Raw genomic sequence first — 21,096 nt, 5'->3', positions numbered from 1 at the left:
CAGTTGCGCATGCGCAGTAGCGGCGCATAACTAGCGTGCCGGGGCCGCCGCCGCTGCCGCGCGCTCTCCATCGCCCCTTTCTCTCTCCTCGTTGCTTTCGCAATCCTCCAGGTTTTAACCAGAGCTAAACCACTGTCAGTTTTTGGTGATAGTTTTAAGAATCGAGTAAACAAAAAAGGGGCTATAGTACATCATCTTCCTATTAAATCAGCATTGAGCGGCCGCAGTACGCGAACAAGGCATATGCGCTGCTTGCTACTCCTACTCTCTTTTTCCATCCGCAGTTGTCCACTTCCTTTTCTTCCCTATCCTTTCATACCGTTATTCTACCACTCGGACTACTCATCAAATTTTCCCCCGCTTGGGCAGATACAGCACGAATTCAAGCAGTTTCGAGCCGCACTGCTGGCACCTACATGCGTGCGACTGTTATTAAAGTGGTTTGCTCCACCGAGAGGCCATCGTTGTTTCCGCCAGCTCCTCGGAATGCGTATTGCAGGATGCCCAGCCAGTTGGGCAGATATGAAATTGCCTCGAATCTGTCGACGCCAAAGGGAAGGATTAATTTGCGCGCGCCCAACGAGCGAAGAATAGCTGCTGGGCAGTACTCGTGGCCGTCGTGCTCGCCAAACGAGTGGAAGCTGCGAGCCCACTCGCGACAGCTGGACATGTGCCGCTGCAGCAAACGAAGTAATGAAGGAGGATATGTACACGTTCGCCGTTGGGTTGCTGACGGCGAGGGCCTCGCTTACTCCATGAGAATGGATTAAGTGGAAATAAATGAACAGGGGGCTCTCTACTTTTATGGCGAAAGCCTCATCGTTTAGGACGGAAGGTTGTGAGCAAAGGTGTCACGCTTTTCGGTTGGTCGATATGGTTATGGCGTCAGAGTGCGCGGATTCGAAGTAATGAGGTCACCCGCGGATGCCTACGTCCCCTTTTGGAGCACACTACAACTAATAATATAGTTGTCGTCTGCTCCTACAAGGGGCGTAAGGCGTCCGTGGTGACCACATTTCATACCTCATTACTGCGATCATAGCCATGGATACAACCGAACTCATCGAAGCAGAGAGAGAGAGTCCTGCTAAAGAAGCAGTTAAAGTCAGCAGTCAAAGTGTGTAGTCAAAGTGTGTAGTCAAATAAAGCACTAGTACAGCACAAACAGTTTCGCAGCCAGTGCCAAACAGTGCGCCAGGAAATGCTTTCGCCTTGCAGCGCTTTAGAGAGCCAAAGTGGCCCCTGAATTTTTTTACGTGTGTTGTTGTTTTGGAATGCGTTTGGAATTTCCTCCCCCTATACCACCGATACGCTCGCACACGGGCTGGGAATGGGGGCAGTGGGCCCCCTTTAACAGGCATTGGGAAAATAGGCACATACTTTGTTCCCTGTTTTTTCGTTCTAACCAGAAGGCATGAACAAGCGTTATTATGACCACTGGCGCCCCTTTCGCAGTGACCTGTGCTCGTCTATGCCCCCACCGCGATGCCGTCAAGAGCTACGTTTGGGCGAGTCGAGTAGGGGTAGGAATTCTCGCCCAAGTTTTGACCTTTCATTTATTTTTTTATGTAAAATAGGGTAGGAAAGTTACACGCTCCCAGTTCTGTTTCTTTTTTTTTGAAGTTACGTATAAAGATCAGCCGAATCAATTATTCTAAAATATTCAATTTTGTACATGCTTCTAGAACCAATGAGGTCCGTCGAAATCTAGCACGATCACACGTGAAGTCTGGTTGAGTCATGAAGGCTAATGCAACTGTTTATAAAGTTTTAATCAAGACGGCACGCAGCAACAGCAGAACGGAAGGAATGAGGCGCGTAGATGCCTTTACTCTGGTTCTTACAATCAAACCGAAAAGGAAGAGTGACCACACGCAAATTCACGGAGCAGATGGTAAAAATAAAGAACTTGACCGGAAAAAAAAAAAGAACTTGACCGGAACGATTAGATAAGCGCAAAAATCCCGATAGCGATTGCTGTCCTTAGACTGCCTGACGGACAAGTTATCTCGTGTTAGCTCCCTTAACTGTCACACACATCTTTACGACGCACCGAAATGCAGATTCGGCTACCCCGTTGACGCATAGTGCTTCACTAGAGCAATTCCTTTCATTTTTTTTCTTTTTCTTTGCAAGATAAACCAGACATTTGGCGTTGTTGTTGCGCCTCTGTCGCGAGATGAAGCGTCGTCGTCATCGCCCTAGATAGGCAACCGCAGCGCCAGTGACAGCGCCCCTCGTGGCGAGCGTGTCAAGCAGAGCACGCGGGACAACGTGCCCAGCAGCAGCAGCAGCAGCTCGTGCGGCGTGACCTGCAGCCGTTCGGAACCCGGGACCCGCCCCTTGCAGCGAGCTGAGCGTGAGCAGCTACGATGCCCGAAGAGTCGAACAAGGCGGCCGGCGACACCATGGAGACCAGCGCTCTCAGCAAGGACGACAAAATGAGCGAGACGTCGGCCAACAAGCAGCAGAGCCCATCGTCGCTGAAACGGCACCTGCGAAAGACCTATGGCCGCCGCCCCATGGAGCTGGTGAACCGCTACTTCCGCTCCATGTTCGACCTGGCCTCGTACGCCAACAACGCGGCGTTCCTGATGCGCTGCCGCGCCATGCGGGTCGTGCCGCGGGCCTACCGCGTCGAGTGCCGCGACATCAAGAACACCCGTCACGTAGTCCGCATCCTGGACGAGTGCAGCTACAGGCTTATGCTGGCTGACCTGGACTACAACCGTCTGCGGAAGGTGCAGGTCTCGCGGCTCCTGGAGCGCCTGCACGAGAAGCTCGAGAAGATCATGTCACCGGAAGACCTGAGGAACGTGGTGGTTCTGGCTAAGGCAAGGTACGAGAACATTTTCGAAGCCACCCGAGACAAGCAGCGTGCCATGTTCTCCGATCTGCTCAAAGAGTACGAGATCGAACCGAAGAAGGCCGAAGAGAACGAAGAATGACGCGGCGGCTCACACACTTCCTCGAGAGCAGTCAAGCCGGCCTAGACTTCCGTCCCTACCTCATCATGCCTTTTTTTTTTTTGTCGGTGTGACAAGACAAGTGCGCCAAGAAAGCCTTCAAACATTGGGTATTGCTGCAGCTCCAAGCTAACTGCAAGTGCACTGTTCCAGATGATGGCTTTCGAGAACTTTGGTCTTCAAGCAAGCGAGGAGGCTTGTTTCTGTTGCTCCTTTGTTATCTTGGCGTTGCACTTTAACGTTAAAAGAATAAACGACAAACTTGTCCAAAACGTGCTTAAATGTACTGCGGTAGGGCGAAAAGTTTTTTTTTTTACCGGAGATTTTCCAGTGGAGAATAAAAAGCTGAACATAATCACGTTGTTTTTTTCTGTCTTCACAATGGAGAAAGGAATTTTCCGTCCTCCATGGTCCTGCTGAACGCTTTCGAACAACGCAGTTTATGCTCCAGCACAAACTGACAGCTCATTGTTGCGCATACCACTCTTTTGAGTGGTCGTAGCCCCACCGTAAGGTTTAATGCGAATAAGTTACCGAAGAGAAATGATGGCTCTATGTTAGTGCCGAGCTGGAGCAGTCATGTTGGAACCGAAACTGAAACCATGAGTTTTAGCATTAGTTTAGTTGCTCGCCTGGCCGTCGTGCAAGAGCGGCGCCGCGTCTGCGAAACGGCCGCCGGTTGCCTCGACGTTCCATTCGTGCTGTTCTGTGATCATCAGTGAGAAACAATGCCCGTGAAACAAATAACCGACGATGCTCGTTTTCAGGCGGAATTGGCGAACTCTGGAGCCAGTCTTGTGATAGTTGATTTCACTGCAAGCTGGTGAGAAGCTAAGTTGGTCCCTCGGGTCGGCTGGCCATTGCACCACCACGTCCAAAGTGCTGACATCATTCGCGCGTGTTCGTGTTCTAAGAATTAATTTTTCACTGGTCGAAAATCATTACGGTGCTGAGGTTGTGATGTGTTTGCGTCTAATTAACGACCTTGACAACCACAATCGGCCTTTTGCTGTTCTTGTTGGTCTTTTGGTAAGGGCGTGTTAGTCGGCTCGCTTTGTCAGGGCATGGCAGCTGAGAGAGAGAATTTGCATTACTTTCATCACTCGGCAACAGAAGCGGAACTTCTCGCTTCTGGCGGCCGCTCCTTTCCTTTATCAACTAACTAGTACCTCGACGCCCCTTTGCCCATAGCATTGTCTTTTCGTGATGGCACGTAGTTGTCGTCGTTACCACTGCGCCTAGTGTCCTGGTGTGGGGACCGTTTATCGCCCGAATGTTGTGTTGCCGTCGACAGTGTTCGCTCCTTGACGTCTTCAACGTTCCATCGCAGGTGCGGGCCCTGTCAGAGGATGGCGCCCGTGTTCGAGTCGCTCAGCAGCAAGTACACCCAGGCAGTGTTTCTGAAGGTGGACATTGACCAGTGCCAGGAAATCGCCGCCGCCCATGGCGTGAGCGCGGTGCCGACGTTCGTGTTCTTCAGGGCCAAGGCGAAGCTGACCACGTTGCGGGGCGCCGACCCGGCCACCCTCGAGGCCAAGATCCAGGAGCTGCTGAGTTCAGAGCCTCCGGAGGGGGCCACCAGTGAGAAGGTCCACGGCCATGCAAGTACCAAGCTCACATTTGAGCCTAAGCGTTCATTTCTCCCAGTCTTCTGAGTTGTGCACGTTGAGGACGTACTTTTGCATCCCAGGGAGGGGGGGCAGGGCTTGCAGCAAAACATATTTCTCACTTGTTGACGTCTGATAATTACCTTGCCTCAATGCTCTGCTAGTTTCGGGAATGTGTTTTTCAGGTTACAGCACTCTTTTTTTTTTCGCTGCAAGTATTGAACAGTTAATAACAACGGCTGGAATATTTGCCGATCTCTTTTGTAGCTGTGTCATACTATTGCCTTCAATGCCTGGCCCCACGTTCCCTGAAACTCGTAATTGTTAATAAATGTACTGTCTGTGTAAAATGAAAAGCAAATGAAAATAGCGCATCAAGGACAGCAAAACGAGAGGACCCCTGTCTGGTTGAGTCTGAGCACAAGTACATTTGATTTACACTTAAGATGCTGTGAAGACTGCTGCATCAAGTGTTAACCCATGTATGCCTAGCGTGCTACATGTAGGAAACTGTTTTGTGCAGTAACTCTAAAAGTTTATTGTGCAAAAGCTTTTGCCCACTAGCATGCGTTCAAGAGGATCTAAACTTTTCTTGTGCAAGGGTTGTGTTATGTGCTTTCAGTTTTGTGTGTCGTGTGCTTTCAGAAAGATCCACCACTCTATTCTGGACACCATTCTTGAAAATTCGACCCCATCGAGTTGATTGTAGTTCTGCAAGAAAAACATAATTTTTCCACATTGTCATAAGGACACCACAGCGCAGGATGAGAAATAAGATTTTAAAGTCTATGTCAAATGTTTGAAGCTTTACCACACATAACACACAGCGAATTTGCCTAATATCCTACATTGCAGGACGGCTCAAAAGTCAGTGTTGAGGAAAATATTTCCACCAATAAAAGGATGATTCCGAGTTGTGAAGTGAAATAAACATTTTATATGAAAAAAATATTTCTTCAAACTTGTGAAGTTTCGGCATATTTTGGTTTGTACTCCACCTACATTTCCTCTCCAGCAACCAATATTTTTATATTGTTTTTGCATTCCTGTTATTTTGTTCGCATTCCATGTCATGCTGATAGTATACTGCCTCCCATGTAGATATTTGACCACCGATCTTTGTTTCTAGGTTGACATGTCCACGTTCCTGGATCGGAGTGCTCAAGAATGCCTAAATGAGTCCGACGACCACCCTCTAGCGGGATGCCTGTCTTCGGGGGATGGTTACTTGGAATCTGACTGTGATGAGCAGGTATGCACCATTGCTGCTACACACAGGCATTAATATGGTGGGATGCAGCAAAGCTGCGTTAACAGTATTGCTTGTATAGTCAGGGTCAAAAGTCTCCAACCTCCCCCTAGTTCCAAATTGTGCCCTTCTGCATGCGAGTGCCACCTGAAAATATACTCCTGGTGTCGAGACTGACGCACTGCTGGAGATAACCCAGGGCCCTTCACTGTGCTCTGCCCCATGCCGACTTGACTTTGGAGTGTGCAAGTCTACATGAGTTGCTATTCTGTTTTCAAAGTGGTAACAAATAGTTAAAGGTGCAGTGAAGAGGAATCTGAACTCGTCTTTTTGCCGCGGGAACTCAATCTACACGTTCCGAGCATTCTTAGAAGCTTCGATTTATTGCCCTGTGTGGCCGATTTTCACAATTAAATCAAATTAACGCCCGGCTCCCGCCTTCTTTTTTTTAATTCTGCCTCGTACGGTGGGCGGAGTCGACCAAAGCGGGGAGTGCCTTTCACCCAGTCCCGTGGCGGCTTGCCGCTCTGCCATCGGCGGAGTAATACGTAGTAGTCCGTAGAAGCAAATAGTCCGCGCATATTTTTTTTTCTGCGGGCTTATTTTGCGGTTATATTATCTGCAAATGAAACTAGTTATTCACGGAAACCTAAAAAACAAAATGAAGCGAAAGCAAAGCCTCCACGGAGCTGGCTGAAAGGCACTCCCCGCGTTGGTCGACTCCGCCCACCGTACGAGGCAGAATTAAAAAAAAAAGGCGGCAGCCGGGCGTTAATTCGATTTAATTAGGGAAATCGGCCACACAGGGCAATAAGTCGCAGTTTCTGAGAATGCTCGGAACGTGTAGATCGAGTTCCCGCGGCAAAAAGACTAGTTCAGATTCCTCTTCAGTGCACCTTTAACTTGTCTTGAAACCATTGGCACCTCATGTGAACTATAACGCACGTGGTCTCCTAATGTCTTGCATGTCATTTTGGCTGTGTTGGTCTCAAGGTTTACCGCTTACTTTATGTCACTAACAAAGCCAACTTGCCCAAGTCAAGCCAAGCAGATGCATGCCTCTTTTTCAGGGAACACTGCACAAAGCTTACAGGACAGGGTATTTATAATAATGTCATGAAAGGCGATGCAGGACAAGTTTCGAGTGTTGAACACAAAAGTAGCCACGTTCAGAGTGCTTTTCTCTTGAAGAAAATGGGCCATCAACTTGCTCTGGCAACACCACGTTTTTTTTTGCGAATGTAGAACAAACAGACTTGCAATTTTTGTTTTAAGTATTGTATGTTTACATTATAGACAGCAGCATTATTGGCAGTGAAAATGTCCAGTTTTCACCTCAAGATGTTGGCAGACATTATTAGTGCTTGGCAAGTATTTTGTAGGGTTATAACTTTGGCTTAGGCTACTGTGTTACTCAAAACAAGGAGTTTATAGCACAGTATGAACTGGGTGAAGAACAGAGGCAATGCCATTCTTGGGTATACGTGCTTATTCTCTTGTCCTTGGTTTCCGTATCACACCTTTGAATGAATTCTGGGTTGCATTACATGTAGAATTTCATTGCCAGTAATGTTTATCCTACGCAGGACTGCCAATTTATATCTTTTCTATAATGAGCACAGTTATAAAGCTGGTAGTCTGTAGTCCCGTGCTGACTGGAATACACTACGCAAGAGGTTCTCAAACTGGCTTCTTCAGTATCTTGGTTTCCTTGTAGTCATATTTTTCTGGTTACCAAATTTCCTGTATTCCTGTATTCATGCATGCTTCAATAGCCACCTTATCGTTACCTTTTGAAGAGGTCCGCACTCACCGAGGCTAAACAGATTGGATATTTCTGCCCAATGCAACCATTAGGCAGGAGTACAGATGCTGTACTTGATGTAACATTATAAGTTGCCAGGTTTCATTGTTCTTGTTTGTATGCACTGCACTTGCATAGTTTGCACTGTTTGAACGTGCTATCGATGTGCCCAGCATGTTCAATGAAATGCACAACTCAGGAAGTTTGTTACTCTTTGTGGTGATACTTGGCAGTGCAGAGAAGATGCAGAACAAACATATTCTGTTGTTGCGTGTGTCCTCACGTGACTCCACGGTGTTCAGTGTGATCGGTGCGGTTGTGATCAGGGTGCAGATAACGTTCACTGCAAATGGAGGTGCGGTTGTGCTGTTCAGATGTGGTTATTGCATGGACAGGATGTTTGGCAAGTGCCTTGCCATAGCTAGTGTCGTCTCTAATGTGTTCCGTCGGTCGTTTCTTTGCAGCTCATCATTTCTCTCGGATTCACACAGCCTGTGAAGCTCCATTCCATCAAGTTTCAGGCGCCCAGTAGTGAGTTTCTTCCTTTCTTCCTTCCTTCCTGCTTTCATTCTTTGGTCTTTCCTTCTTTCAGAGTTCTTATTTTCTCTAGGGTTCTTACTCCCTGTTTTGCTAGCCATGACACATTTAGAGAAGGCAGTCTAAAACTTGCAAGAAACGAACTTAAAGGTGCACTGAAGAGGAATCTGAACTCGTCTTTTTGCCGCGGGAACTCCATCTACACGTTCCGAGCATTCTTAGAAACTGCGACTTATTGCCCTGTGTGGCCGATTTCCCTAATTAAATCGAATTAACGCCCGGCTCCCGCCTTTTTTCTTTAATTCTGCCTCGTACGGTGGGCGGAGTCGACCAACGCGGGGAGTGCCTTTCAGCCAGCTCCGTGGAGGCTTTGCTTTCGCTTCATTTTGTTTTTTCGGTTTCCGCGAATAAATAGTTTCATTTGCAGATAATATAGCCGCAAAATAAGCTCGCAGAAATAAAAATACGCGCGGACTATTTGCTTCTACGGACTACTACGTATTACTCCGCCGATGGCAGAGCGGCAAGCCGCCACGGAACTGGGTGAAAGGCACTCCCCTGGTTGGTCGACTCCGCCCACCGTACGAGGCAGAATTAAAAAAAAAAAAAGGCGGGAGCCGCGCGTTAATTCGATTTAATTAGGGAAATCGGCCACACAGGGCAATAAATCGAAGTTTCTAAGAATGCTCGGAACGTGTAGATTGAGTTCCCGCAGCAAAACGACGAGTTCAGATTCCTCTTCAATGCACCTTTAATGAGGCCGAAGTAAAGCTTACTGCGAAACTCGGACTTCTGTCTTTGGTGTAGAAACGCTACTGCGCTGGACAGGTTCGAAAGGGATGCAGCCAGAATACCTAGCAGCCTAGAGAGCACTATCGCATAAGAGAAGTGGCTGGGCTAAATTTTCTGGTGTAATGCTAAATGGTCTCAAGGTACCATGAATCATTTGATACTTACAGTTACCAGTATATTGTACTTTCACAGCCAGCAAAGACTGGAATTTATTTCTGCAGCTGATGCTTTGTGGACATGTTAGGTCTTTGAGCAGCCCAACAATCTGGATTGTTCTGCCGTTCATTCAGCCGCAGCATTTTCCCTCGGTCTTTCCAGCAAAGGCAGCGGTGCATTTCAAGTGTGACCAACGCCTTTTGCCTGCATGACCGTTGTCTCTAGGTTGCTGGTTGCCCGTTTCTAATTCCTAGCAGTTGTAGCTTTCCTCATTAAAGCGGGTGTAGACACCAAATTTTGGCTCTGTTGGATTTCCGATGATGTCTGAAAAATTTGTGAACATAAATTGCCATGTGGAGTTTGCCAGCACCCAGCAAATAACTTGTAATTGAATTTTTTTAATCGTCTTGTTCAGGCCGTAGCCAGAAATATTTTTCGGCAGTGGCCCAAGGCAATTTATTGTACCCCGGAAGTGTGTGTGTTGGGGGGATGCATGCTTAACGAGAAACTTCTAAAAGGGGAGGAGTTGGGCTCGATTTTTGGAGAGGGGAGGCCTTCCGAACAGTGAATATAGCATCAAAGTTAACTTCAGGTCGCTGAAGGCATAGAAAAACTGGAATGTTTTATCTGCTTGTTCATTTATTGCGATTCTGGCTCCTGGAGCAGGTTCATACCAGAGTGGGAGCAAATTGAAACAACAAAGCAGCGGTTACATCACAGATTTTTCATGCCTCGCATGTCCTCTTGCAGAGCAACTTGATTTGACAGTTTAGTTTATTAGTTTTGTTTAATTAGGGTTTAACGTTCCAAAGCGACACAGGCTATGAGAGACACCGTAGTGAAGGGCTCCGGAAATTTCGACCACCTAGGGTTCTTTAACATGCACTGACATCGCGCAGTACACGGGCCTCTAGCATTTTGCCTCCATCGAAATTCAACCGCCGCGGCCGGGATCGAACCCACGATTTGACAGGAAATGCGTAATTACCATCGTACCCATGATTACGTTCCCAGAATGAGTTGACACTTCACTTTTCAATGTAATCCTCATTCAGTAAGTAGTTTTTCAGTTCAGAAACTCTGGCTTGGATCCTGAAGTGAGGAAAGGTTCTGTTCTGGGGTATCAATCATGTGTTTACCTTCTTATTGAACAGTGTTTTGTTTGCACAGATGATTTATTTTGGCTGTAGTGAACATTTTTTATTCGTGTTTGTAATGGTGTGCCAAATGAATGTGAGCTCGAGATGTGCGCAGACTGGAGCAGAGGTGACTTCGTATCACCATGTTCTCATGACACAGAGGCTACTGTTGCTGCAGACAGACCTTTTTATAAGCTAGAAAGCTTAGAAGTACGCACTTATGCGCTCACACTCATAGAGAGTGAGAAGAGAGTGAGAGAGAGTCGCTAACTGATTTTTTGGACTCGGCAGGACCGTTAATCAAACAGTCCGCCATGAAAAACCGTCATCAAGACTTGTGAACTTCACTGCTTCCTCTGTTCCATTTGCAAGCGACAATATAGCATTGTAATCAAGCCAGAGTCAAGCTATCGCCATGTCTACACTGTCTCAGGTCACCAATACCAGGCTGCGATGTGGTACTGGGTCATGCCATGAATGCACTGCGATGCATGCTGTAATGCATTATTCAATCCCGGCCATGGCAGTCGCATTTCCGTGGAGGCGAAATTCTAGAGGCCCGTGTGCTGTGCGATGTCAGTGCACGTTAAAGAACCCCAGGTGGTCGAAATTTCCGGAGCCCTCCACTACGGCGTCTCTCATAGCCTTAGTCGCTTCGGGACGTTAACTCTTTCGCTACCGCAGAAAAATGGACGATTTGGAGTGTACGGAAAGAAAAATTTTTTTTACAAGAACTAATACACCCAGCACATATTGCAATGCATGAAATTCTAGCTTATTAGTTACACTTCTGAATGAAACAAACAGAAGAGTTGTGTGTGCGAAAGTAAAGGAACATTTATTTGTGAAATTTGCTAAAAACACAAAAAAAGTATATAGCAAAAACAAAAATTACCGGCTGGACTAAGCCAGAACTTGATTAGAGAAAAACTGGAATATACAAACTGTTGCACATGTTTATAGCTGTCATTATTCACACTTTCAGCTATGAGAAAAATTTACTGCACTTTCCATGGCCTGTCAAGTCAGGGGTCATGACTGTGGTGCCACTGTGAAGAGCAATCAGGGGTGAAGATGTGAAGCAGAGGTAGACTGACAGGGACTTCACATAAGGTTTTATCTTTGTTCCTCCCTTGATCTCTGATAGCCGAGCTTGCAGTTTCTTCTTTTTTTAATTTTTTTCGCTTGGTGTTGAATGGATTCTATGGGCGGATTGGGGGCGTGGACTTCATTTCCTTCATCATACCCGAAGATTTCTTGAATGAGCTGCTCCCTGAAAGCCAGCTGATAAAATTTGGCATTTTAGGCAAGCTCTAAAACATCAGAATCAATGAAATAAGTTTTAGCGATGTGGTTCGAAAGCCAGGACACTTTCCAAGTCTTGCCAATAGATGCTGCCGCCACTGAATCATCCGGGTCCATTATGTGCAAAAAAAAAAAAAAACAAAAAAAGCGAAAAACCAATTTTGAGAAATGATTTTTAATGGCAGAGGGCCAGAATAGATTATTCTGGTATTTCAGTAGAAATAAAGTCGCGGCAGGTCAACAATTCCAATGTATATGATGATTCCAATGAACATCAGCATCGCCAACAGATTCACGTCTTCCCATGAGCCGTCACGCCGAACTTGCTGAAAATCTTCATCCATGCATACTTATTAGTGTTTCCGCACACGGTCTTCATCATTTCCGCCGTGAAGAGCATCAAAAAAAAGTCGAGAAGTCGAGCTAATCTCCGAGCGCCGCTCTGCAGCGATGTGCCGATATGGACACCTAGCTGTCATCTTGGTTGAAAAACGCGACGCGACCTTGAGCATTTGGCAAACTGCCTTCGCCATACGTTGTCAAGACCCTGAAGCACAAAAATAAACCACTCTCATCAATTACAAACCGTTTGAACCGCAGAAGACCCACAGCGAATGAAAACAGAACTTACATGCAAGTACGCGCTGACGTTCCAGGCTCCCGAGGCGAAGTCTCGCTGTCGAAACCAAAATCCAACGTTTGTACATTGTTGGCCGACTAATAACCGCTGCTTTCGTCGCAAAAAACGAAACCGAAACCGGCCGACGTACTCGGTGTCGGCTTTCGTTTTCGAGGAGTGCGCGGCGACGCGGACGCCATTTTCTCCGGCTGACGCCGCTGCGGCTGTTCAAAGTTTTATTTTTCACGGCGCCCCCTCATGTCAAAACACTGAAACCAAGGCTGCAATCGAAAGAGCAGTTGTTGAGCTCGCTAGCTAGATGGCGGAGCACATACACGAGTCTCCAAAATGAGCTTTTTTGCGCGGGTGATTTGAATCGATCATATGCGATCGATGGCCTATGGCGCGGTAGCGAAAGAGTTAAACACCCATAAGCCATAAGTGTACCCCGCCCTCCGCTACTATGTGTGCTGCGCGAAGCAAGAACAGTGTGTTTCCTGGGGCAACAGCGGTCGTGAGGACAAAGAGAGAAAACCCACTGGAAGAAACGAGATTAAGCAAGACCCTCTGGCTACATCCCGCCCCCACTTCCCCCCATCTGCCCCGCAACGCGTATGGCGTCATCTAAACCGCAGCAGATGCTGCCGCTCTCACATTTTCAATGCTATCATGCACTCTTTGATGAAGGCTACCTTGAACCCTGATGTCACTGTAGGGCATGCTGTTAACTCAGAAGCAACAATGAGGAACGAATAGCTGAGCTTATCCAAGTCGGTCCGTCCAAATGATTGCGTTTAAATCCAAGATGGGACCTTTTACGGAAGTGAAGGGCCAGTTTGTGATGCTGATGCCCGTTTGCGTCTTGTGCTTGGTCAAAAACTGAACACCCGGTCGAAAAATCGATCCCCACAGCATTGGTGGTATATATATTTCAGTCCGAAAGAAAAATCTATCTTTTGGAGTCTATAGAAGAGTTTTCTGGCGGGCTAGTTGGTGCCTCTCGTTCATGATTGAACGGGGACAGAGACGGAAAACAAGTACACATGTTTCCTGTCTCTGTCCCGTCCTTTCGCACAGTTTGATCATAGACTCCATAGGGTCCGAAATATCAGTCATGAATATGTACACGTTCCTATGAGGTGCCTGGCAGTTCCTGAGTAAAGTCCAAAGTGTCGTGCAAGTCGGATGTATTATACCCCTGTCAAGCGGGCAAGTTAAGTGCACTTACGGAGAGTGTACTTCTCTGTAAGTACACTTTGTCGCATCTAAACGACGCAAGTGGAGTGTCACTCACAGAAGAGTGCACTCCACTAGAAGTGCGTTCACGGGCCACACTTTGCTGACGAGTGCGTAGCCTCGACGCCAGCGGTTCTAAAGGTACAAAATTTATAGTGCATAAAAAGTACTTACAACTTTATTTTACGTGCTATAACACTGTTTTCAGAAAAAAGTTCGTTGGATATAGCTACAAGCGAAGCAACAAAACAAGTAAACGTGATCAGATGCTACATCGCTGCCCGCCGCCATCTTGTTTGTTGTCAAAATTATGGATAGTCTTGGCTGGACTTGGCTTTTCTTCTATTTCACTTTTTTTCATCGTTAAAAATTGTTGAACCTCGTTTTATTTGCGCTATCATGTTAAGGAATCAAATATTATGAGTCTTTTTTTTCTTTTCCATCGTCCTGTTCAGAAATTCCGCTCATTCTCTGACGCCATTCTTTTTTACTACGAGTGCACTTTGCTTTCCCGTTTAGCACCGCGTAGCCCAAAGTGTCACTTGGGATGCCAAAGCGTACTCCCCGTAAGTGCACTTAACTTGCCCGTTTGACAGGGGTATTAGAGTCCGAAAATTTGGTTGGCTACTGTACAGGTATTACTGCACCTGGCCGTTTTCATAAGCAAACTACGGTGACGTCAGCATGGTCTTTCATGCTGACCTCTGAAGTTAGGCCAAGTTGCTCTTCACTTCTACCAGCGATTGTGGTGTCCTGATGTGGGGGGTTTGAACTGAGTGATGGCCAAAAAATGCTCCATTGTTAAATCTAATTTTCTCGGCAATAGGTTTGTCTTTTGTTGCCAACCAACACCTGGCCTGGAAGTGCCTTATTGGTTTTTAGTGGCAACAATAATTGGATGCAATTGTCTTGGTGTACCTTACAGTGTGCCTTATGGCTTACATTTGGGGTCGGTGTATTTTAACCAGCAAGGGCCACGCATTGGTGGGGGGTCGACTTTTACGCTGCAATATACAGTAATTGGAAAGTTCAGCCTTAACCTTTCAGGTGCTTTGTACACAATTGCGTATGCGGCAAACTTACAGCTTTTTCTGAGAAACTGGAGCGCCTAACAGTGATTTCATTATTTCTGCAAATTTAGCACCCTTCTTGTTGCAAATAAGTTGTTTTTTTGTGCCACACTGTGAACGCAGTAAGTAATACTTCAGATAACAGTGAGCTGCAGACAGATATGGCCACGAGTGAAAACATAGATGATTTTTGCTCAATTTCGAGCGTAATGCGCATCTTTGGAACACAAAGTGATTCCACGATCCCTAGGGTGTTTACCTGACACACGAGAACATTTCGGTGTTACTATTTCTGACAAATCATACACTGTGCGGAATTCTCCACATAGTTGTAAGAACTTACCTGCGTGTCTTTCACGCTCGAAAAATTCCCTTTCTTGAGGCCTGAATATACTATTTAGGTGAAAAAGTAATCGATCTCAGTCAAAACAAAAAATGGCGCCTGAAAGGCGTTGAAGGTACGCAGGTAGCGCGTACCTTCAACAAAATGTTTTGTGTGGGTCCCGTATTTCTTTTGCTGTGCTTTGTTAGTTTGAAAACGCGGTTAATTAGAACATTTTCGCTGTACCAGTGACTTTGAATTAAAATTTTACTGTTTACTTTATTTTTGCTGGCCAAGTGGCAAAAGTGGCGAAGGACAGGGTTAATTGGAGAGACATGGGAGAGGCCTTTGCCCTGCAGTGGGCGCATTCAGGCTGATGATGATGATGACCCACAACAAGGTTTATTTGGTTGTGGTGTTAAAGGAAAGCAACGTTTGTGTGTGTTGTTGATAGTGGTTGAATTTTATACTTGCGGATATTAAATTTGGTGCCTCAAGCAGCATTGCATGAACGCATGCTCTCCACTCTTGTCCAGCTCTGGGGCCCAAAACTGTCAAGCTGTTCATCAACCAGCCCAGGACCCTGGGATTTGACCAGGCAGTCGGCATGGAGGCTGTGCAGACACTCACGTGAGTTTTGGCAGCGTCTGGCGACGGTGTTACATCACAGGCATCCTGCTTTCCCTCTGGATACTGCTGCATGAACTGTGTATTAGACAGGATTATATTTTTTTACATTTACAAATATTTATTTTTAAAACTCTGTGAGATACGGCGGTGTGGTTTGTTGAACTGGATTGTTCAGCCAAGCGGACATCATGTACCTCAGGACAGGGCAGCGAGCTATGGAAAGGAAAATGATAGGTGTAACGCTAAGAGATCAGAAGCGGACGGAGTGGGTGAGGGAACTAACTTGGATTAATGACATCTTAGTTGAAATCAAGAGGAAGAAATGGGCTTGGGCAGGGCATGTAATGCGAAGGCAAGATAACCGCTGGTCCTTAAGGGTAACGGAGTGGATTCTAAGAGAAGGCAAGCGTAGCAGGGGACAGCAGAAAGTTAGGTAGGCGGATGAGTTTAAGAAGTTTGCAGGGATACAGTGGCCGCGACTGGCAAAGGACAGGGTTAATTGGAGAGACATGGGAGAGGCCTTTGCCCCGCCTTTTCCTTTTGTCATTAGTCATTGTTCCTAGGGGTTAAATTTCGTGCTGGAATTTTTTTCTCTTCTTGCACTCCCTTTGCAGGCTGACTGGGAAGGACCTTGAAGAGGGAGCTGTTGTGCCTCTGCGCTTTGTGAAGTTCCAGAATGTCCAGAACCTCCAGGTGGGACTTTCCTTCTTGACCTCGCTCTTAAGTTTCCTTTACCGCATAGCAGTACCAGTGGCACTTGGCAGAGATGCCCGACGTCATCTGTCTGCAGCCTCAGCTTAGAGTAGAAGCATTGATTAGAGTAAAAGCATCAACGCAATCATCGAGCGCAAATCCAACTGCTATCGGAGCTTCCTCATATCGAATTTCATGGTTGTCCTGTCATTTTTATTTCAAGGTTCAAGGTTTATTTTTCAGTCAGGTACATGGCTGAGGAGAAGGGAAAGAAAAGCCACAATTGCGGCTTAACGAAGCTCCCAACCCCTGTGTTGCTTCAGTAGCAGTTGGGTGGGGCGAAGAAAAGAAAAAGAAAGAAAAAAAAGTAGAGAAAGGAAAACAAGACATTGCGCAGAAAATACAATGGCCAGCACTTTTGGCTCCTTGCAATACGCAAACTATCGGGCCAGGCACAAACGACCCAATAACTACTGATTTTGTAAGGAATCAAAATCTAATCGTGGATGAAAACAAGCATTTCGCATACTGCGCTGTACACACACACAAAATCAACACACTAAAGAAACAGATTTTTTATGTAGTTCACTGTAACGGAGCAAATGACAGCATTTGTGAACCCAAACTTGTTGAGTAGAGAAGGAAGTAGGTATCATAGATACTGCAGACCATTATTCGTTCTCGGACGCGGTATGTGCCAGTGTTCATGGTGTCTTGTTATCCGGGGCACTGGGTTGACGCTTTTTTTTTTTTTTTTCACTTTTGTAAGTGGCAACTTTTTAAAGCGAAAAATACCCACTGATGCAGCCGCTACATAGTGACTCCTCTAGCTTGATGGTGATAGCGCTGAATATTAACGAAACCAGAACTGGTGGATTGGGCTGAATATTGTTTGGATGTGCGTATAATATGAGGTGGTAACTTGACATCTGGGGAACGAACCTCATATTATATGCAGGTTTTTACTGTTGGCAAAAGTGAATTTTTTTTTTCGTGTCTAAGGCACACTGTTTGGGATGTAGTGATCCGCTGTGTACATTACGCACATTTGAAATCGGGTTGCATGTGTGCATTCCACACCAGTTGCCAAAAGAGCAGTGGAATTAGACTGTGTTGCTCCAAAGACTTTTGACTGTGGTTGTGCATGGAATTGGCAAGGCTTGCGAAAGACCTTCTCAAGCACGCCTCGCAGGGCACATTGCGCAAGAACCAGCGAGCGAGCTGAAGGTTATGGGGTTTAATTCGGGGAGATAAATCCGTTCTCCCCGATTAAGCGCGGCTGACACAGTTCAAAACTGCACTTACCCCACCCCGTAGTCGCGTACGCTACCGAGCGCACGCCGACCACGGCGGGCCGTGCTCTGCAGGAACAAAGGAACGACACACTGGCTGACACAAACAAGGCATTTATTGCTATAACAACAATAACGCCAGCTAGCAACAAAATGCACTGAGGAATCGAGGATGTCCGACTCACCAGCACGGCTACGAGCGAACGTTCGCCCACGGTAGGGCAGAGGGAATATCTTTGAGGCCGGACGGGACGAGCTGAGGGGAACACGTTTCCACACGAGGACGCTCGCGGCGAAGAGCGGAGCTTTGCGCGCGAACGTCCAACACGCTTCCCTGTCCCAGGGAGAAGAGAGCGAGCTATCCCTCGCGCGCGCGCAGCAAAACGCCATCTGTGGCGCTGGTGTCGCTGCGACGCGAGCGCCCTCCCCTGTTAGTTAAAAGTAACCGAACCCAGAGGAGTGCTTTTCGGGGGGAGCTAACAACAGTGGGGTGTGCGATGCGGGAAAGCGAACGCAGGGGACGAAGGCGTCCCCACAAGGTTGGGCTTGTAAATGTGAAACAAGGGAGCCCATAGTGCTTGTGAAACTTCGTTTCATGTTTAGTAGCCTGGTCAGTGACTTGTGAATCTACACTGAACTACGCTATGCTGCTTGATTGCACGGTATGCTGTAAAACTGCTTTACAATATTGTTGATTAAGCTCGGGAGCAAAGCACAGGGGAAGTCACCATTGCAGTGAAGTTAGCAACGTATTGATGCTGAGTGACTGATAACATGCCCCAGGGAGAGCCTTTACTATCGAGGATCACAGCCCTATAGTCTTTCTGGATCAACACTGATAGCACTAGTGACTGCAGGAATTTGTAGAACACATTTGTTGTGACAACCCCGACTTCCTGCATTTTTGGCACATACAGGGAAGAGAAGGTGCTGTCCACACTTTCACAGCTGCCCAGACATGTCTCACATTTGTAGACTTTGCACTGAGGCTCAGTGGCATTGTTTGAGTTCTTCACTTTTTTTTTTCACCCCTGTTTATAGATTCTGTGGTGACCTGTGTGCGAACATCTACTCCTGTCAGAATTGGGTTGCCTAATTCTGACAGGAAGAGTTCTCGTTGCTGATCTCGAAGTGTTTACACTGGCTTGCTTTCCTTGATAGCCGAGCTTCTGTCCGCAAAGGGCGAATTCCCTTAATTAATGCATGCTCGTTGGCTCTGGGCAGGTCGAAAAATTTCTTGTACTAGCGCCTGAGCAATCTTCATTTGTCCTCGCTACTTACCGTTATGTCAAGTCGAACTTGTATTTCATCTCTGAAGGAGAACTTCAGGCATCTGCTACTCGTAACGTAAGGCAGCATAATGAGAGTGGCAGCCTGTACTAGTTTTTTTTCCGTATGCACAGCGCTCGGTGCATGTTGTTGACACTTTTTTGTGTTTGCTTCATGGTGTGCTTTGTTGAGTGACTACTCATTGGTGCCCATTCGCAGATCTTTGTCAAAGACAACCAGACCGGGACGGAAACCACACGCATCAACTACCTGGTCATCTATGGTAGCCCAATTAACACTACAAACATGGGCGAATTCAAACGGGTAAGGGTGCTTTTGTAGATTTCGCGCTTTGGGCTGCATTGAAGTGGTTGGTAATTGCGTGCAGTAAACTCTCGATGATACGGTCACGGTTGACGGAACTTCGGGATCATGTGGATCCATAAAATTCTCCGGCCAGAGTGCATTGTACGCACTGCACTGAATTTCAGGTTCCTGGGCTCTCTCTTGTGCCTCAACGAATGATACTAAAGCCCAAGCAACGACCACACCCTTGGACATGACGTGCTGCCCAAACATTGCCAAAGCACCGTCACCAGTCATGCTGTGCGCACTCCAAGCAGTGAACAGCAGCATGCAGCAATGAATAAATCCCATCAGGTGTTAACATATCTGCGTGAATGCATTTCGCAAGCTTCTGTGTAGGAATTTCGTTCACTTTGGATGACAAGGGTATTTGTCGAGACTTCGTGAGACTCGTATCATCGAGAATCTACTGTAGTCGGGTGTTGTTTCCGAGTTCACTTGGAACAATCTGATTATTTTGAACAAGAAAATGAATGCAGGGGCCGAAATAGCTGCCCGCAAAACATAAGACTCATTTTTAAGGGAAGAAATGAACTCTCGTCCTTTCGTTTGGCTTGCATCACCAAAGTTATTGACAGATTAGGGAGTTCTAATGACAGAGGGTCGATTTTCATTGCAGACAGAATTTTGATGCTCCAAAAAGACCAAGAAATGTGTTATGGGTGTCGCTGCCAGCAACCATTTTCACATCATTACTCAAAGATCAGTGCCGTGTTAACCGATAATCTCTGAGGCTAGCAGGCTGCACCACCACTGGCTTCAGTGCGGTGATCATGGAGGCCTTTTTATTGTCGACGGTGATTTTGAAGCGACTGGTGCCTAAAAGCATAGTCTTAGAAAACCAAAGAATTAATATTTTTGCCGAGAACAGAAATTGCATGGAGTTATCCCCAGTGTGGCTTTAAACACCACATACCATGTCTTAGCCGCTTCCGAAGTGTAAAAATTTGACGAGGCTTTTTGGTGCGGTAGCACTGCGAAGTGCATTTTCCGATTTCGGGCATACATACATACGTATGTACGTATGTCCATGAAGCCTGCCTGCTGTGTACACATGATAGGCCTCCTTCACCTGGGTGAAGGCCTTTAGGTAGAAGGCCTTCGTGATAAATGCCCTCAGGGCAAAGGCCTTTATGTAGAGGGCCTTTAGGTAAAATGCCTTTATCACGTAAGGACCTTAAATGCCTGACTAGTGCTACCACACGATACACCGCGCTTAGCCATGCCAAACCGTCTGCTTTTTCTTTTGCGAAGCATTCAGTTATCGGCTTTTCAATATTCTTTTTCAGGTGGCTGGAAAGAAGGGAGAAAGCCATTAGCAAGCTACAAGACAAACATGCCTTACACAGGAGTGGCCTTGTGATGACCTGCTGCTTTTTTCCTTAGTATGCAATTTTGAGAGGGTGTGAGAGCATCATTCTGAGCAAGGCTTTAATGTTAAATGGAATCTTGAGTGAAGCCATGCTGCACAACTCTTCTTGATGCATGTGTACATTTGTGTACATTTCAGGCTGGAATAAAGCGTTTTTGCAGGGAGTCTGGTCTTGCTGTCACTCGTATATGGTTGGTTTATTGGGGTTTAATGTCCCGAAGCAACTCAGGCTATGAGGGACGCCGTAGTGAAGGGCTCTGGAAATTTCGACCACCTGGGGTTCTTTAACATGCACCGACATCGCACAGTACACGGGCCCCTAGAATTTCGCCTCCATCGAAATTCTGCTGCCGTGGCCGGGATCGAACCCGCGTCTTTCGGGCCAGCAGCCAAGCGCCGTAACCACTGAGCCACCGCGGCGCGCTAGCAAATGACTGGTAAATTTCTTAGCAGTTATTTTTGAGCCACTATTGTATCACGGTGCAGTTGCCATCGCTTAGAAGGGGATTCCATTGCTCGTGTGTGTACCGCTTTAACTGTGCAGCAACATATGCTGTGGATTAGTTTCAGCTATTGAGTGGTATTATTTTACCTGTTCTTTTCGAGCTACTGTTGTATGCAGGGCCTTTTGTTTTTGGTGAAACCTGATTTCTTGTCTTGTTCCGCAAGCAT

At 46.7% G+C, this 21,096-nt stretch overlaps 2 protein-coding genes across 2 annotated transcripts; both read left to right on the top strand.

The window, feature by feature from the left end:
* The first annotated feature begins 2,179 nt into the window (after positions 1-2,179).
* Positions 2,180-3,321, top strand: LOC149339191 (uncharacterized). The gene has a single exon (XM_089550418.1). The coding sequence runs from the start codon at positions 2,373-2,375 to the stop codon at positions 2,946-2,948; it is 576 nt and encodes a 191-aa protein (XP_089406544.1). The 5' UTR covers positions 2,180-2,372; the 3' UTR covers positions 2,949-3,321.
* A 306-nt stretch (positions 3,322-3,627) lies between these two features.
* On the top strand, positions 3,628-20,588 carry Txl (Thioredoxin-like). The gene is made up of 8 exons (XM_089547985.1): positions 3,628-3,789; positions 4,297-4,567; positions 5,703-5,825; positions 8,091-8,157; positions 15,339-15,432; positions 16,047-16,125; positions 18,906-19,010; positions 20,342-20,588. The coding sequence occupies exons 1-8, from the start codon at positions 3,695-3,697 to the stop codon at positions 20,369-20,371; spliced, it is 864 nt and encodes a 287-aa protein (XP_089404111.1). The 5' UTR covers positions 3,628-3,694; the 3' UTR covers positions 20,372-20,588.
* The last annotated feature ends 508 nt before the right edge of the window (positions 20,589-21,096 follow it).

The sequence above is a fragment of the Amblyomma mixtum genome, chromosome 6 (assembly GCF_055824585.1).
Source record: "Amblyomma mixtum isolate Tamu chromosome 6, ASM5582458v1, whole genome shotgun sequence".
NCBI lineage: Eukaryota > Metazoa > Arthropoda > Arachnida > Ixodida > Ixodidae > Amblyomma > Amblyomma mixtum.
This window is presented reverse-complemented; position numbering and strand designations above follow the sequence as displayed.

Excerpts from the sequence above, each read along its gene's own strand:
- LOC149339191 (XM_089550418.1), top strand. The coding sequence starts at position 2,373 with ATGCCCGAAGAGTCGAACAAGGCGGCCGGCGACACCATGGAGACCAGC.
- Txl (XM_089547985.1), top strand. The coding sequence starts at position 3,695 with ATGCCCGTGAAACAAATAACCGACGATGCTCGTTTTCAGGCGGAATTG. Across the intron at positions 8,158-15,338 it reads CAAGTTTCAGGCGCCCAGTA|CTCTGGGGCCCAAAACTGTC; the intron begins GTGAGTTTCTTC and ends ACTCTTGTCCAG. Across the intron at positions 15,433-16,046 it reads GAGGCTGTGCAGACACTCAC|GCTGACTGGGAAGGACCTTG; the intron begins GTGAGTTTTGGC and ends CTCCCTTTGCAG.